The 17,831-nt window shown below is 42.4% G+C and overlaps 1 protein-coding gene across 1 annotated transcript in view; it reads left to right on the top strand.

Annotated features, from left to right (window-relative positions):
- Nucleotides 1-17,831, top strand: part of Man1a2 (mannosidase alpha class 1A member 2) — a 129,783-nt gene that overhangs the window by 24,413 nt on the left and 87,539 nt on the right. Inside the window, exons 2-3 of the mRNA XM_051165980.1 lie at nt 7,856-8,111; nt 11,932-12,028. Of these exons, the coding sequence (XP_051021937.1) occupies nt 7,856-8,111; nt 11,932-12,028 (353 nt within the window). The remainder of the gene's footprint in view (nt 1-7,855; nt 8,112-11,931; nt 12,029-17,831) is intronic.

Genomic DNA, 17,831 nt, shown 5'->3' with positions numbered 1-17,831 from the left:
AAGACAGTGAGTTGGTGTTGATGGTCACGAGCGGCAGCGTTATATAGCAATGCTTTGGAGCCCGGGGAGCCCGGGGAGCCTGGGCACTGACTGGCTTTGGCCTTGGTGATTTCTCGGTGCTTGACTTTGAATCTCAAGGCTTTTACACGTGGCTGATGCATTGCCGGTATTGAGACAGAGTTAGACTTCTCTATTAACATGTCTGGGGTGGGGAACTCCCTCTTAGGGAGTCAGGGGCCCCAGTGGTACAGTTTGTACTCATTCTTAACGTAATCAGTATACTAGAACGTGCGCGATTTGGCCTACCATAATAGTATACAGAAAGTTCTTTGTTGTCTATGTGAGGGTGCTCTTCTGTGCAGATAGAGTGCATCCATTTGCTACTGAGAACCATCTTAGACTGAATTGTGAATAACTCCCTTTTAACAGTTGGCACCATGTTGTCTCCTGTCCACCTATGAGTTTGAGGGGCCTTTCTGTCATGGGCTTGAAGGTGAAACATTTCTTTTTAGAAGGTCTCAATTTTCTTCAGGCACTTTTCACCATCTTGTGTAGAATTTCACTTGTGTTGTTTCAGTGTTTTCTTTACCAGTTGCCAATTTCCCTCTAGTCATTTGCTAAAACTGTTCTTGGTCTGTGTTGTACATTAGTAGCAATTTACTTAACTGTCAGTTATTTTTTATTTTTTTCTAATTCTATGAAATTTTCCTTTAATATTATTAAAACAGGATGGTTGAGAAGGCTGTTTCGAAGCTAATTTAAAAATTCTAGTCTAAGCTGTGCAAACTCAACTGTGCAAACATGGCATTGCCATAGAGAGAGCATTAGTGGAAGCTGGAGGTTTGGAGTCTAGAAAGGTGGCGAGTGCCGAGTACTGGCTGTCCGCTCCCCATCCTGCTGCATTCTGACTTATAGTGGTTTGTAGATTCCTATAGACTTCGCCTGTGACAGAGACTGTTTCAGCCCTTCCCTCCTGTGTCATCCTTCCTTTCACCTCTGCTGTAGTTTTTGCTGCTGACAGTTTCCACTGCAGTCAAGTAGAAGCTATGATAGCATCTTGTTCGCTCCTCTGAAGGGAATTGCTTTTGTAGTTTAGGAATGATTGTATTGAATGACAAGGATTGTATTTGCCTTTGGAAGGTACCTTTTATTTGGTTGTTTTCTCTTTTTCTCCTTTGTTATGAGGTATATCATCATAAATGGATATTGCCTTTTATTCTCTCTTTTATTCTAATGGAAGATTTAATTGTTTTTCTTTATTAGTAGACAATTTTTATTAGTAGAATTTTCTAAAGCTCTTAATATTTTGGAAAGAAATCCAATTATGATGTATTATCCTTTTTTTCTAGTGCTTTTCTGTAAAACACTAGAATTTAGGAGTTCAAATTTTTATTTTTAAAGTTACTTATACAAATTATGTAAATTGTAGTTCCCACATGTTGCTTTCAAATGTACGTCACTTGTAGCTGTGCAGTTGATTCTAACATTTAGCTAACGAAGTAAAATGCCGTTACCTGACTGTATTATTAACAGCTAGGTGCTCTGTTACTACTCCATGAGTTTAACGTGGGTCTGAGGGTGAACTGGCCAAGTTGCTTACTTTAAGGACAATTGCTCTTCACAGCTCTGTGACTATATCTCAGCACTTTTGCTAGGACTTGGAACTTGTTTGCATTTAAACCTTTTGAGCCTCTGTTATCTGCCTGTTGAGGTAAGCTTTCCATCATGGATTTGAACAGAAACCAAAATATAATGGTTTTTTGTCTTATAGGAAAAATATTTAATCACAAAATCCCATATGATAGCACTGTGAAAGAAAGAATTATGATGCCGAGAGACTGTTAGAGAAACTTCCTAATTCAACTTGAAATGTCAATTGACCTATGGCTTGGGGGCAAAGAAAGAGAGATTAAGAGTGTTTTAAATAGAAGGTAAATAATGCCCACAAAAGGCTGTCCGTGGGAAGAGGTGTCAGGGGACCTCAAGAGGGATGCATGGGCAAATGAATCTGCAGAGACAAGTTTTTTAGCATCTACGTAGAATTCTTTAATACATAGAGAGAATAAGTGAAGTATTGCAAGTGAGGGTGACAGGGTTTGTATGGTGGCAGAAAGCTGTTTGTTCTGCCATACAGCTAGCGAGAGAAAGGCTTTCAGCGGGAACAGTGTGGTGTGTGAAGACTGTTGGGAGACGACTCCAGCATGGCGGCAGCGTGGACCACAGGTGGAGAAGGAAGACAGGGTTGAGAAATATTTAGGAAGCAAAACGAGAGCAGTTTGTATTCGCTTTCATTTATATGACAAGAGAAGTTTCTGTTTACGAGGAGGAAGACTGACAAAATGAGTCTTAGGCTACCCCGAAAACTATTCTAGTTTGGATGGTTCAGTGAGGGCTTCAGGAAAACAGTTACAAACACTGTTTTGGGACTTGGGTTAGAAATAAGAATTTTCCTTTTGCTAAATGAATAACACTAATTTCATTTTTGCATACTATCTTTGAGTTCATATCACATGTATTTTTTTTATAAAAGTTAATCACATTTTCTGAAAGATGTTTTAATTTTTGTAGCTCCTCTAAAGCTGTTGCTATGAAAGGAGAGTGACTGATTCAAGAATCTTATTTCTTCCTTGTGCCCTTGGCTCAGGCCTTGAAGGAAGGCTTTGGCCTGGAGGCCTGCTCCGCTGCTGCTCTGTGGGAGGCCCTGTGGTTAGAGAAGAAACTAATGGGAACGTAGGAAAGAAGTTGAGCTTGAGTAGGCTCTAGGTGTGGGATATCCTGGGAGTTTGAAGTTGGTCGTATGTTTCTGGAGGTTTCTGTGTTGAACAGTTTTCAAGTGGTCTAGAAACAAACATAGGTCCTCTGCACATAATGTCTCCTCACGTCCTCTGGTTCAGAGACCTACTTGCACCAAGAGCTGCTGTGCCCAGGGCTTTCTGGGCACCACAGGAAGAATGGAAGCATTATAATCTTTAATGGGGGGCCTTAGAAATGAAGGTTGGTGCAAATCTGAGTGCAGTTGTAGACACAGGACAAAGGAACTGTTGGCACTGGACTAGAGAGGAGAGGCAAGGCACAGTGTTCTCCTGCTTTTGCCTTTAAAGATGTAGGCCTTGTCTTCGAATGATTTGGTGCCGTCTATATTTTTGTAGGCTTTCACAGAATTTGCTCCTTTCTCCTGTTTGGCAAAACTGAAAAGGTGTAAGAGTGCAGGTTCCAAAGGACATTGATTAAAAAGGAAGTGATACGTAGCTCAAGTCAGTAATTGACTGTGTATGTGACTGTGTGGAGAGTGGGTAGGAATGAGAAAAGCAGAGCAGAAAGGTGATGATGGAGGAACCCAATTCAGGACTTTGCTGGACTCTAAACCGAGGGCCCTCTCCTCCAATCTTGTAGTTATCATGTGTTTGTCAGAGGCTTTGTCATAGGAGAAAAGGAGGCGCAGAGAGGTGATAATGTTTAATGTCACCCTGCTAGTGAAGATGCCACAGGCCTCACTGATGGCAGAGTCAGAGAGATGGCCTAGGTTAGTGTGTTCTGATACGGAGAGTAAGGAGACTAAGTAATTTTCGGGAGTGTGTTAGACATTTCTTTGACAGAGCTCAGGCCCTATAAAATGGTCGTGTTTCATTGAGGAGCTTTTATAGGTGGGATATATTGTGGCCTGCCTCCCTTGCCGTCCACTTCAGGGCTGACTCTGCATAGTAGTGTATAATACCTGTTTGCAGAGGTTCAGGGGTGGGTGAAGATGCCTTACGGTTAGTCTGTGAGCCTTTGCAAACAGGGTGGGCTATGGAAAGCTATTGAGCAGTTAGTGAGGCAGTGCAGTGCTGGAAGCTGCTACTGGACTGTGCTCAGCAAGCGTGGCCACCCATCCATTACAAGCCAGCTAATAGCTAATTGATTAATGAAAAGAAGGAAAAGGAGGCTTATTCAATGTGGTCACATTACAAAGGATGGACTTGAGGGGGCTTGTCACTGGATCTCTATCCCTCTGTTAAGTTAGCTCTTTTAATTGTCTTATTGAGGACAGGTGGCTTATTGACGCACAGGGTGTTAGCCCCTAGCTTCCTTCTCGGGATTCCACAACTTGTCATGAAGACAGAGACTTAGCTGGCACGCCTTTCATCTCAGCCCTTGGGAGGCAGAAGCAGGCGGGTCTCTGTGAATTCACAGCCAGTTTAGTCTCCAAAGCAAGTTCCAGGACAGGCAGGGCTGTTACACAGAGACTTCCTGCCTGGGGTGGGGTGGGGGTCACAAGACAGAAACTTCGTTTGAGAGAACAATTTTTCTGAACCCCTGTGTTTGCTCATGCTTTCATAGAGTAAGTTGGGGAGACTCTTAGCTGAAAGCGTCAGAACACCCTACTCCCAGAAACTCCATAGAATCTGAAATCTGGGGCAGGCAGTTGAGGGCTCCAGCAGAGTCTCCTTTATCTTCTGTCTTGATCCATGCCGGCGATTTGGTCTTGTGCTGTTATGGCTGCACCGCAGCCTCATGGGAAGAGAACAACAAATAGCCGGGTCAGTTTGGGCTTAGCAGCCAAAAGGCTGTTTTCTCACCTGGTTTTGTTCGTTTATTAATCCATAGAGAAGAATATTTTCTGGCAGACCCCCTTTTTCTTGTTTATTAAATTAGGGTTCTGTACCTGTGGACAGGTGGGAAAGATTAGCTCATCTAAGTGAATTATGATGTGTTACATTGGGCAGGCACAATATTCTCTTTATTTTTGGTAAGGTGGCTTTGTATTTTTCAAATGTGTGTGCGCACATGTGTGCATATCTGTCTTTTGTTTAACCATCTATTTGAAGAACGTCTGGCTTTTTCTAGTTTGTGCCTATTATGAATAAAGCTGGTATAAATGTTTGTATAGGCTTTTCTTCTAGTTTAAAGATTATGGTAAAGGATATGTAGCAGTTTATTCTGTTAGCCGTCTTGAAGTACGTTCATATGGTTGTTCAGCCACCAGTCTCTTTCATCCCTAGGCCTCTTTTTTATCTTTTTATCTGCACCCATAAAACAATGACTTTATCACCCCTACCCTGTCACTGGATACCAATATTTTACTTTGCAGCTCCCTGACTTTGCCATCTCTACCTACATCACATGAGTGGGACAGCACTTGTCTTGTTATGACAGGTGTTTGCAGTAAGAATTTTTAGATTAGGGGAAACACAACCAGAAATTTAAAAACCCCATGAGCTGAAATCTGAAACACCTGTGGTCTCAATTATTAGGATAAGAAATACTGTATTCACCACTAACTAAATTGGAAGTTTTATTTTTAAAAAAGGCTGAAGAGAATTTTAATTAGTCTTTATCAGTTGGGAATCATTGCACTATTAAGACTTGGCCATTTGCAAAGTAGCTTCAGCAGCTTATGCTGTCCTAAGGAGACGAAAGCTTCCTGCCTCTAATTTTCTGCCTCTTCCCTTGGTCCTGGGCTCATGTTTCCATCCACCCCACTGATGCTGTGTTCTCCCTTCTCCACTGGTCCCTCCTGTTGTCCCTGCCCTCATCCCTGCCCTCACCCCTGCCGTCATCCCTGCCCTCATCCCTGCCCTCATCCCTGCCCTCATCCTTGCCCTCATCCCTGCCCTCATCCTTGCCCTCATTCCTGCCCTCATCCCTGCCCTCATCCTTGCCCTCATCCCTGCCCTCATCCTTGCCCTCATCCCTGCCCTCATCCCTGTGCTCATCCTTGCCCTTATCCTTGCCCTCATCCCTGCCCTCATCCCTGCCCTCTTCCCTGTCCTCATCCCTGCCCTCATCCCTGCCCTCATCCCTGCCCTCATCCTTGCCCTCATCCTTGCCCTCATCCCTGCCCTCATCCCTGCCCTCATCCTTGCCCTCATCCTTGCCCTCATCCCTGCCCTCATCCCTGCCCTCATCCTTGCCCTCATCCTTGCCCTCGTCCCTGCCCTCGTCCCTGTGCTCATCCTTGCCCTCATCCTTGCCCTCATCCCTGCCCTCATCCCTGCCCTCATCCCTGCCCTCTTCCCTGTCCTCATCCCTGCCCTCATCCCTGCTCATCCCTGCCCTCATCCCTGCCCTCATCCCTGCTCATCCCTGCCCTCATCCCTGTCCTCATCCCTGCCCTCATCCCTGCTCATCCCTGCCCTCATCCCTGCCCTCATCCCTGCCCTCATCCCTGCTCATCCCTGCCCTCATCCCTGCCCTCATCCTTGCCCTCATCCCTGCCCTCATCCTTGCCTTCATCCCTGCCCTCATCCTTGCCCTCATCCTTGCCCTCATCCCTGCCCTCATCCTTGCCCTCATCCTTGCCCTCATCCCTGCCCTCATCCTTGCCCTCATCCCTGCCCTCATCCCTGCCCTCATCCCTGCCCTCGTCCCTGTGCTTATCCTTGCCCTCATCCTTGCCCTCATCCCTGCCCTCATCCCTGCCCTCATCCTTGCCCTCATCCTTGCCCTCATCCCTGCCCTCATCCTTGCCCTCATCCCTGCCCTCATCCCTGTGCTCATCCTTGCCCTTATCCTTGCCCTCATCCCTGACCTCATCCCTGCCCTCTTCCCTGTCCTCATCCCTGCCCTCATCCCTGCCCTCATCCCTGCCCTCATCCCTGCCCTCATCCTTGCCCTCATCCTTGCCCTCATCCCTGCCCTCATCCCTGCCCTCATCCTTGCCCTCATCCCTGCCCTTATCCCTGCCCTCATCCTTGCCCTCGTCCCTGCCCTCGTCCCTGTGCTCATCCTTGCCCTCATCCTTGCCCTCATCCCTGCCCTCATCCCTGCCCTCATCCCTGCCCTCTTCCCTGTCCTCATCCGTGCCCTCATCCCTGCCCTCATCCCTGCCCTCATCCCTGCTCATCCCTGCCCTCATCCCTGTCCTCATCCCTGCCCTCATCCCTGCCCTCATCCCTGCCCTCATCCTTGCCCTCATCCCTGCCCTCATCCTTGCCCTCATCCCTGCCCTCATCCTTGCCCTCATCCTTGCCCTCATCCCTGCCCTCATCCTTGCCCTCATCCTTGCCCTCATCCCTGCCCTCATCCCTGCCCTCATCCTTGCCCTCATCCTTGCCCTCATCCCTGCCCTCATCCTTGCCCTCATCCCTGCCCTCGTCCCTGTGCTTATCCTTGCCCTCATCCTTGCCCTCATCCCTGCCCTCATCCCTGCCCTCATCCTTGCCCTCATCCTTGCCCTCATCCCTGCCCTCATCCTTGCCCTCATCCCTGCCCTCATCCCTGTGCTCATCCTTGCCCTTATCCTTGCCCTCATCCCTGCCCTCTTCCCTGCCCTCATCCCTGCCCTCATCCCTGCCCTCATCCCTGCCCTCATCCCTGCCCTCATCCCTGCTCATTCCTGCCCTCGTCCCTGCCCTCATCCCTGCTCATCCCTGCCCTCATCCCTGCTCATCCCTGCCCTCATCCCTGCCCTCATCCCTGCTCATCCCTGCCCTCATCCCTGTCCTCATCCCTGCCCTCATCCCTGCCCTCATCCCTGCCCTCATCCCTGCTCATCCCTGCCCTCATCCCTGCCCTCATCCTTGCCCTCATCCCTGCCCTCATCCTTGCCCTCATCCTTGCCCTCATCCTTGCCCTCTTTCCATGGATCCTCTTCAAGTTACTGGTTGTAGTTTTTCTTGTTCTCTGTCATAGAATTGGAACTTTTTTCTAGGGTTCCTCTTTCCATGTAAAATATTTATTCAGGATCTAGAGTACATCTCCTTTTCATACCACCATACATTTATCCTATTCTTTGTGCAGATATGAGTTTCTATCACTGATAATTCTTACCTTTTAATGTGGGGGAAACTAGAAAAAAATTAGAGTTTAGTGGAAGAATTTGAAGAACTCTTACCAGCTTTTAAAAAATTTTAAATTTATTTTTATTTCACAGGGAAGAAGAAGAGCGTCTGAGAAATAAGATTCGAGCTGATCATGAGAAGGCCCTGGAAGAAGCAAAAGAAAAATTAAGAAAGTCAAGAGAGGAAATACGTGCAGAAATTCAGACAGAGAAAAATAAAGTAGCCCAAGCAATGAAGACAAAAGAGACCAGAATTCTGCCACCTGTCCCTGTCCCACAGCGTGTAGGGGTCAGTGGTGGAGACCCAGAAGACACAGAGATCAGGAAGAAAAGAGAAAAGATTAAAGAGGTAATAAGCTGGGTTGGTGCTAGGGAGTGGTGGCGGTGTAGTCTGACTGGATATTACATGGTGGTGCATGCTCACCGTGTTCTTTAGGGTACTTGTAATTCATTCCCAGGTTGGAAGGAAGGGCTGGAGCTCTGTCTTTTTCTTTATTGATCACAATGTAAGTTTTTGAAGTTAAAATTTGTTTAGGTGGTAATTCTACCTTCACTATGTTTTGAAGCACAGGGCTTTATAAATAGAGTAGAATCCAGGTATCAACTTATTGAATGAATGAAACCATTCAGCTTGAAGAGGTTGTACCAGACGCTGTGCAGGGCTTGTCGCAGCCTAGATTCTGAGCTGGCTGTGCTGCGTGAGCCATGTTTTAAGCAGCTGTGCTGCTGTTAGGACCATGCTCCTTCCCAAGAGTCTTCATGGCTGAACAGTAGAAAAAGGTTCATCTCAAAAGTCTTTAAGTCTGTTTAGCCTCAGAAATCTTTCGAGTTGTAATCCTAGGAATTACAGATTAAAAGAACACCACCTCTAGTGGACCTGAGTTACACTGTGTTAAGTGGGGCCCCTGATAAGTTTGAGTAGAATTTACAGTTATGCTGCCTGTGAAGAAGCAGCTTCACAAGGTTTAACGACATCAGCAGGAACACACTTGCCTTACACACTCAGATACCTCTCTATTTAATGTATTTTAAGCTTGCCAGTTTTCCTCACTGCTACGACACAATTGATATTTTATAGGAGCTACAAAAGAAAGAGAGGGGCAGGGAGGGCAAGGTGCATGGGCTTATTTTGGCTCACAGTTTGAGACATTGTTGTGTCGGGGAAGATGAGATGGCTAGGCAAGTTGCATCTGCAGTCAGGAAGTGAGAGAGAGAGCGTGAGTCCTGTGCTCAGCTGGCTTCTCCTTTCCTGCGTTTCTCCCCCAGCTTGACCCAAGTGGAAGGGATGGTGCCACCCGCTTTCAGTGTGGCTCTGACTCCTTCAGTGAAGCCTCCCTGGAAACCTCCTCACAGACGTGGCCAGAGTTGTTTCTTTATTTCCGTGGCTCCTTATCCTGTTAAATTGATGTTCCGTCCTGATGGCCATCACACTTGGCCTTAGCATTGTAAACCTTGACCTTGATAAGTCAAATGGAGTGACATTTTAATTTTTGCCTGTCATCTAGAGCCTGTGTTTTATACTTGGGCTGCTTAGTACACTTTTTGGGGGAGTTTGGAGGAGATACTAACAGCTTTCTGTTTGGATACCTTCCTTACTCATTTTCAGATGCTGTTATAATGTTTTGAAATACTTTTTTACTCATGTAATAATTGAGATTGATAATCAGGGGCATTTGAGGGAGTTCAGGACAAGGCTCAGGCTCAGTACTTTGCTAGTGTCCATAGAGGTTAGTATTAGCAATGCTTTTGGGGTTAGTTTATCATTCCTTTATCATGCCTGCTCTGACTTACTATTTCTAGTGACCTTTTTGTAGATAACTTCTGGTTTTCCTTCTACATAGTCATCCCTTTATTGAATATTGGTACTTTTCCTTTTTCTTTATTTTTGTTTCTTAGCTTACTATACTGGCTAGACCTTCTATTAACTATTTTTTGAAAGAAATGGTGAGAACTGACAGACTCGGTTAGGCACTTACTTTAGAACATAAGTGTTTAATACTTAACTGTCAGGCGTGTTGGTTGAAGATAGTTCTTTGTAATTACAGTTTAAGAGTTTGCATCAAGACTTGTGTGTTGGGCTGGAGAGATGGCTCAGCGTTTAAGAGCACTGCCTGCTCTTCCAGAGGTCCTGAGTTCAATTCCCAGCAACCACATCGTGGCTCAAACCATGTGTAATGTTGTCTGATGCCCTCTTCTGGTATACAGGGGTACATACAAATGGAACACTCATATACAATAAATAAAATAAAATCTTTTTAAAAAAGAAAAAGAATTATGTCTTGAATTTTGTGAAATGCTGTCTATTTTTGTCTAGATAATTGTCTGATTTTTTTTCTTTTTAATATGGTGAATGATACTTATTTTTTAAATGTTAACATTTATATGTCTGGGTGAAACTGCATGTTATCATGTTGTCATTTTCTTTATATAGTGCTAATTTGTTTTAGAAGTACTTTTTGTCTGTATTAGTCTGAAGTTTTCTTCTACTGTTTCTGCCTAATTTTGGTGTCTGATTGATACTGGTTGTATGGAACAAGCTTGGAAGTGCTCTGACGAATGCGCTGATGGTAAATGGCACACTGCAGTTTGCTGTTGCTTCAAATGCTATAGCCCAGAGCTACATATGTTGTTAAAAGTAGAAACAAATTCAAGTCATACCAACTGACACAGAATGTTTATTAGCTTAATGGCTTCAAATGAGGGCAATTAGGCATGGTTGATTCTAAGTCTGTAATGTGCGTTTCTCTCTGTCTCTGTGTCTCTGTCTCTGTCTCTGCCTCTGTCTCTCAACTTTTTTGTTGTTATTGTTGGGAGAAAATGAGCCATTATCAGTTTTAGGATTAAATTATATTATATAAACCCTTGAGATCATAAAATGAGATTTCTCTTTCCTCCTAATGTCTATATTAATATGAATGCAAAAGACTTGCTTGTCCTGCTAGATCCCTACGCCTGTCTGGTCACTGACTAGAGCAAGGATTGGACACTTAAAACCTGTGGGCTAGGTTGTTCATTTACCTGTTTTTGAAAATAATTTTAGGGCTGGAGAGATGGCTCAGAGGTTAAGAGCACTGTCTGTTCTTCCAAAGGTCCTGAGTTCAATTCCCAGCACCCACATGGTGCCTCACAACCATCTATAATTTGATCTGGTGCCCTCTTCTGGAGTGCAGGTGCACATGCAGGCAAAACATTGTATACATAATAATAAATAAAATCTTTAAAAAAAAAAAAAAAAAGAAAATAATTTTAGTTGGAATACAGACATGCCATTTGGTTACATAATGCCCAGGACTGTTAGGCTTTGCAACAGTTTATTAAACCTTCTGGTCCCTGCTCTAAAGTTAAGAGATGGTGTAGTTAGGCTGAATTAGTTGATGGTAGAAGCAAGGCCCCTTGATTAATACCCCACTCATTATCACAATGAAGAGAGTGGAGCTGTTCCCCAAAGTTTTATAGTTTATAAACGGAAAAAATGTCAAATAGCTACGCTTTCCCCCATTCGCTTTTTGATTACATCTAATTATTTTTGTTGTTGTGTAAATAGAAATTAAATGTAGTTATCTTTGTTAGGGTTTCTATTGCTGCGATGAAACACCATGACCAAAAAGCAAATTGGAGAGTAAAGGGTTTATTTGCCTTACACTTCCATATTGCTCTTCAACATGGAAGGAAGTCGTGACAGGAACTCAAACAGGACAGGAACTCAAACAGGACAGGAACTCCAACAGGACAGAAAGTCAAACAAGACAGGAACTCCAACAGGACAGGAACTCAAATAGGACAGGAACCTGGAGGCAGGAACTGATGGAGAGGCCATGGAGGAGTGCTGATCAGTGGCTAGCTCCTCATGGCTCGCTCAGCCTGCTTTTTTTTATAGAGGCCAGGACCAGCAGCCCAGGGATGGCCACACCCACAATGGGCTGGGCCCTCCCCCATCAATCACTAATTAAGAAAATTGCTTACAGCTGGGAAGGCAGTTTCTTAAGTGATGTTCCCTCTCTTCAGGTAATTCCAGCTTGTGTCAAGTTGACATGAGTAGCCTGCACAGTAGGCATGTGTTTTTATAGTGAAACAAGGGCAGAAGGGCAGAATGGGTAAGTTATATGTAAACTATATGAAGTCTAAAGTGGATCGCTTCTCATGGTGTTTTGTACATTTTCTCCTCGCAGATGATGAAGCATGCCTGGGACAATTACAGAACGTATGGCTGGGGACACAATGAGCTCAGACCTATTGCAAGGAAAGGGCACTCCACAAACATATTTGGTAAGGTAGCTTTTTTGAATTTCTGGTGTTTTGGGTTTTATTTTGTTTTTCTTTCCATATCTTTGAGAAAAAAATCTGACTTTTCAAAGTACTCCCCAAGATCTCTATTTCTGTGAAGTTATAATTTGAACTTTTTGTTTTGGCGTGTCAAGAATTAGTTATAGTTGCACCTAAATCCATAGCGTTGTGTTAGTCTGTTTACGTAGGTACTGCCTACATTTATCTAAGTATTTTGAAGTTTTTTTTCTGTTTATTTAATGTCATGAAAGGTAAATATCTCTTTGCAGTTTGCCTCTTCAAGACAGTAAGTACCATTTGTGCTACTCATAAGGAAAAGGGAACAGTTTAGAGATTCCAGTGTGCTATTAGAAGTTTAATTTGTAGCTCACCAAAAGTGATTTGATTGGTAATTAAGTGGGTAGTGCTGTACATTGATGGTTCCCTCTGTGTGTGTGTGTGTGTGTGTGTGTGTGTGTGTCCCCGTCCGTGCATGCGAGCATGCGCCCACACTTTGGTTAAAAAAAAAAGCCTTAAAAAATAAGTTAGGTTGGGAAAAGAAAAAGACTTCCTTTGCGGAGCTAATCAGTGGCTACCAGGTTTTTCATAATGTATTTCCTTTAGTTGGTATCATGTAATGACATGAAGCATATTACAGATGAAACGTTTCTGTGGCTTTTGTAGATATTATAAATGATGATCCACTAAAAGACATATTTAATGTCCTTTATAGTTATTTATATTATATTATTATATTTTATTTATCTTCTGGGGACTGTCCTTATATATTGAGCACAATGATAGACAACGAGCCTTAGTTTTAAAGGATTTGAGGATAAACTGTATAGAAAATAAGATGTGAATATGAGTTCTCTTCATTAAATTAAAAATTGTGTGTGTGCGCACGTGCTCACATGAGCATAGAAACACTCCTCTCACTACTCCCCAGGGTGGAGGTCAGTCCCCTTCTACCATGGAGTTCTAGGACTTAAACTCGGGTTGCCAGGCTTATTCAGTAAGTCCTTGTCCCCACTCCTAACTTTTCACTTTTTGCCAGTTGTGTTTTGCAGTTCATCTTGTATCTTATCATATACCAGATAGACACTGATCCTAGTCCTGCTTTTAAATAATTTTTAAATTTTAAAATTAAAATGTAATTACATTATTTTCCTTTCTTCTTTCCAACCAAATCCTTCTTTTAAAAATAGAAAAATATTTTAGCTCTTGGAGAACATAACTTATGAGAAGGAAAAATGTATTAAAATGGTAGATAAAAGTCACATGCAGCCGGGCGTGGTGGCGCACGCCTTTAATCCCAGCACTTGGGAGGCAGAGGCAGGCGGATCGCTGTGAGTTCGAGGCCAGCCTGGTCTACAAAGTGAGTCCAGGATGGCCAAGGCTACACAGAGAAACCCTGTCTCGAAAAACCAAAAAAAAAAAAAAAAAGTCACATGCCGTCTGGGATTTTCAGTAGTCAAAATTATGTGTTGATAGGGTTTATTAATTAATTTCTAGACAAATAATTTGCTTAGGAAGAATAGATCATTTATTACATGTTTTGTCTAATGTTCTTAGACAGAAAGCCTATGGAATGTTTTTGAAATACAAAAATTATTTCCTGTTTCTTCCTTTAATCTTTTCGAGCATTTTGTTTTTGCTAGTGAATATGATTTGACAACTTTTTTTTTTTTTTTTACTTAAAAAAAAAATAGAATACTCGAGAAGAGTGGTAGTTCTCAATGTCTCATTTGTCACCCTGAATTTCATTATGGCTTGTGGAATTAAAATCTTAGAGCAAACAAATAGACAAAATCCGTCCTCTTCCTGTACATCGTGTGGAAGGTACTGAACTTTTACTCACAGTATTACTGATCGCAGGAGTTAGCCTAAAGCATGTCTTTCCCGTTAGCTTTCATTGTAAAGGTTCTTTGATATGATAACTGGAATCAGGGTTCCCTGCCTTCACCCCAGGCTATCCTTGCCACTGGAGCACTCCACAGATCACAGAAAGCCCATTTCAAAATGGCTTAAACCAAACAGTCATCTCAGTGGAGTTCTGCCTGATTCAGCCCAGCGTTCCCTACCCTCCCATGTGTGCTAGCTTCCTAGCAGGACGGCCTCAGCTCACGTCTGCTGCTACTTACTGCGGTTGTCGAATCTGGGAAGCGGTTGGGTTTCTTAGAAGTAAGATGGAAAGACTCCTTGGTTCCTGTTTTCTCTAGCTGATGGGCTGTGGTCACGTGTCTCACCCTCTTGGCCTGCTGCTGCTGGGGACAGGAGTAGAAGGGAGCTCTGCAGCACATAGCTTAGCGCAGGTCCTCGTTACCCAGACGTGGGGAATAGAAGGAATCCTTTGATTTTTCTGAGACCAAGTTTTGCTTATTATCCTCTGCCTCAGCTTCCCAAGTGACGGAATTACAGGCTTGTACCCTCATGGTTGACCAGCATGGATGCTTTTTATTTAGATATTCTGGAGAACTGTGGAGTTATGTCAGAGAAAGGTCTTTGCATTTAAAAAGTGGAGTTTTGATATAGCCAAGACCAACTTTGCAATGCTTTTTAAAGGTTGCTTTTGACTTTGGGTGTGTATGTATATATTGTAGAAATAGAAAAATTTTTTTCACTTCTGATTTAACTGGGGCTTTATTTGCTAATATTTAGTTATTTTTGTTTTCATAATTATGAGGTATAGTCTGTAATTTTCCCCTTCCTTCCATTTTTGAGAAAAGGTCTTACTATACAGCTGGGCATTAGACCTCAGCCCCTGAGTGCTGGGATTAAAAGGTGTGCACCACCATACCCAGCTCTATATTTTTCTTATACTGTGTTTTCCCCTTGGTTTGATAGCAAGCTGTTGCTATTTTCAAAATTAGTTGTGAATCACTCTGTTTTTCTGGAAGACAGTGTTTAGGATTCATTTTATTTTCTTCTGAATGCTTCATATAATTTTCAAGTCAAACTGCAAAACCTGGAGGATTTTTTTTTTTCTTAAAAGGTTTTAAAATGTCAGTTTTTTTGAATTACAAGTACCGTCCTTTTAACTGTTTCAACATCTATAAGTACACTCCCTCCACCCCCCCAGCCTCCCCACTGCTGTGCGCGTGCATGCTCGTGTGTATGTGTGTATGTGTGTGTGTGTGTGTGTGTGTGTGTGTGTGTGTGTGTGTGTGTGTGTAATGCAGGCGTGCTCACCCTGGGAATGGAGCTCAGGGTCTTGACTAAGTTTAAGTGTTCTCTGCACTGAACCCCATCCCCCAAGTCCAGTTGTAGCTACTGATTTGAGAGCTCTCTACTTGGAGAATTTAGTGGTATACATTTCCTGCTAACTACTAAGTTTAACTTATCTTGAGATTTTTGTTTAGTTTCATTCAATTAAAAACATTCATACCTTAATCTAGAACCCATATATTGATTTAAGTGTCTAAAATCTGAACAGTCCTAATGTTAATCTTCCCAGGTGGCCTAGAGTTTGACCCTGGTTATTTTCATGACTCTAGTGAGTCACATGGTCGTTTTGTTTTTCTTAGTGAATTCATTTTTCCATCAGCGGTATATAGTATTTATGAATTGAATTTTGTTTGTTTGTTTTATTAACATTTGTGTAGAGTAGAACTGTCAGCCTTACCACTAAAGTAAAATGCATTTTATGAATCTTGTAGATTGTGTGGTACTTTCATAGAGAGTGGTTTTTTGGATATTTGATCATACATGTTATCAGAAAGATCACCATCCTACTAATCTAAGATTTTGAAAATAAAGTAAGACTTTTAGAACATTCTTAATTTACTCTACTTGTTGCATTTTGGTTTTCTGTTTTGATTTTCTGTTTGTTTTCTTCTGAAAAACTAGGTTAGAAATAGATTTACTGTATGATTCTTTTCATAGATCATCTCTCAAATTAGTCATTTTGACACCTTTCTTCATTTCTAATTTATTTCTGCCCTTAGCCTGCCTAGTTCTTTGTTGCTCCTATTTGTTGCTCCTTTTCTTTCTCAGTACTGTTGTGTTCATTTACTTGCATTTGCTCTCATTAAATAGTACAAACATGTAAAGTTATTAGTTTTTTTTCAATTTTGACATCCCCATAAATTAAAAAGCTGTTTATATACCCTCTCCCTTTTTTGAGACAGGATTTCCGTGTGTTGCCCTGGCTATCCTGCAACTCACTCTGTAGACCAGGTTGACCTCAAACTCAGAAATCCCTTTGCACATGCCTCCTGAGTGCTGGGATTAAAGTCATGTGCCACCATGCCAGGCTGGTTTTCTTGTTTGTCTTTTTTTGTTTTTGTTTTTTATGTAGTATTTTTAAAAGATTTATTTATTTATTCTATGTAGATGAGTGCTCTATCTGCATGCCAGAAGAGGGCATCAGATCTCATGGTTGCTGGGAATTGAACTCAGGACCTCTGGAGGAGCAGGCAGTGCTCTTAACCACTGAGCCATCTCTCCAGCCCTGCCAGACTGTTTGATACATTCTATACTGTCATTTTTCCGCTTCTTTGATCCATGGCAGGTTCATTTCCCCCATTTTTCCCTGGAGGAGATCTTGTGTTATCTAGCCAAACAGGGATAGCAGGACTAATAATTTCATGCATTCCAGTCCGTAGCTCTTGGTTCATGGTACAGACCTGTGTACTAGCTAGCATGGTTACAGCAGAATATGTATGCAGTGTGTAACTGAGGCAGTGAAGTGACCAGGAACCTGGGAGCATAGCTGCCTGCAACAACAGAGAAAGAGCAGAAGCACCACCAGGCTTTAAATGAATTTAGTAAAATTTCGGAATAAAATACTAAAATGTCTCTCTTTAGAAGTGTTTAAACAATTGTATTAGAGACAGGAATACATGAGTGATTAAGTAGCTCAATAAGGCTTTTATCTTAGCAGAAAGCTGAGGATCAAGAAAAGCAAATGAAAATTTTGTGTATAATAACTCAAAATGGACATTCTGGATGATACTGACATGAACTGAGTTGAGAGAAGAAGACCAGTTGTTATCAGAGTTTGTGTACTTGCTTAATTAGTGGAAAGATAGATTATTGATGAGGTGAAGGAATTATTAGCAACATATGAACAAAAATGGTATATAACTCAAGGACAAAGATCAAAAGATATTTGTGTATCTAGCTTTAATCCATTGAGGGGAAATTTTAGTTTTACCCTATCCCCAAAAGAGAGAGAAAAAGGAAGAAAGATAGACCAGTAAGTTGTGTTTTCTTGTTTTGTGTGCAGTGTCTAGCTAAGCACCCATTAGATCCTTTGTTCAGTTAATTCCTTTTTACCTGCTTTCTGAAACTTTTTTTTTAACATGAGGATTATCTGTTAAACTTGTTGGCATCTTTTATTTTCATTTTACTTCATAACTTTTTTCTACCTGATTTTTTAATTATTAAAAAATAATAACATAGTCGGGAGTGGTGGCACATTCCTTTAATCCCAGCAATTGGGAGGCAAAGGCAGAGGCAGAGGCAGAGGCAGGTGGATCTCTGTGAGTTCAAGGCCAGCCTGGTTTACATAGTGAGTCCAAGACAGCCAAGGTTACATAGAGAAACCCTGTCTCAACAAACCGGAAAAAAAAAAAAAAGTATTAACATTTGTAATTCTACTGTAACTATTCAGTCTTATGAATTTATTACACACATGTATGCTGTGAATTTGAACCAAAGGGCATAGCTTATGTTGTGACTTACCCTGTCATTTTGAATAGCTGTCCCCTTTTTTTTACCCTCCCTTTAATTTTTTCATGTGTTAGTTAAGTATAAACTTATCTTATATTCTGGCCAAGACAGAGAATCAAGAAGAAATGTA

This window comes from Acomys russatus, chromosome 23, assembly GCF_903995435.1.
Source record: "Acomys russatus chromosome 23, mAcoRus1.1, whole genome shotgun sequence".
Taxonomy (NCBI): Eukaryota; Metazoa; Chordata; class Mammalia; order Rodentia; family Muridae; genus Acomys; species Acomys russatus.
The sequence above is the reverse complement of the archived record's forward strand: the minus strand, read 5'-3'. Positions and strand labels throughout refer to the sequence as shown.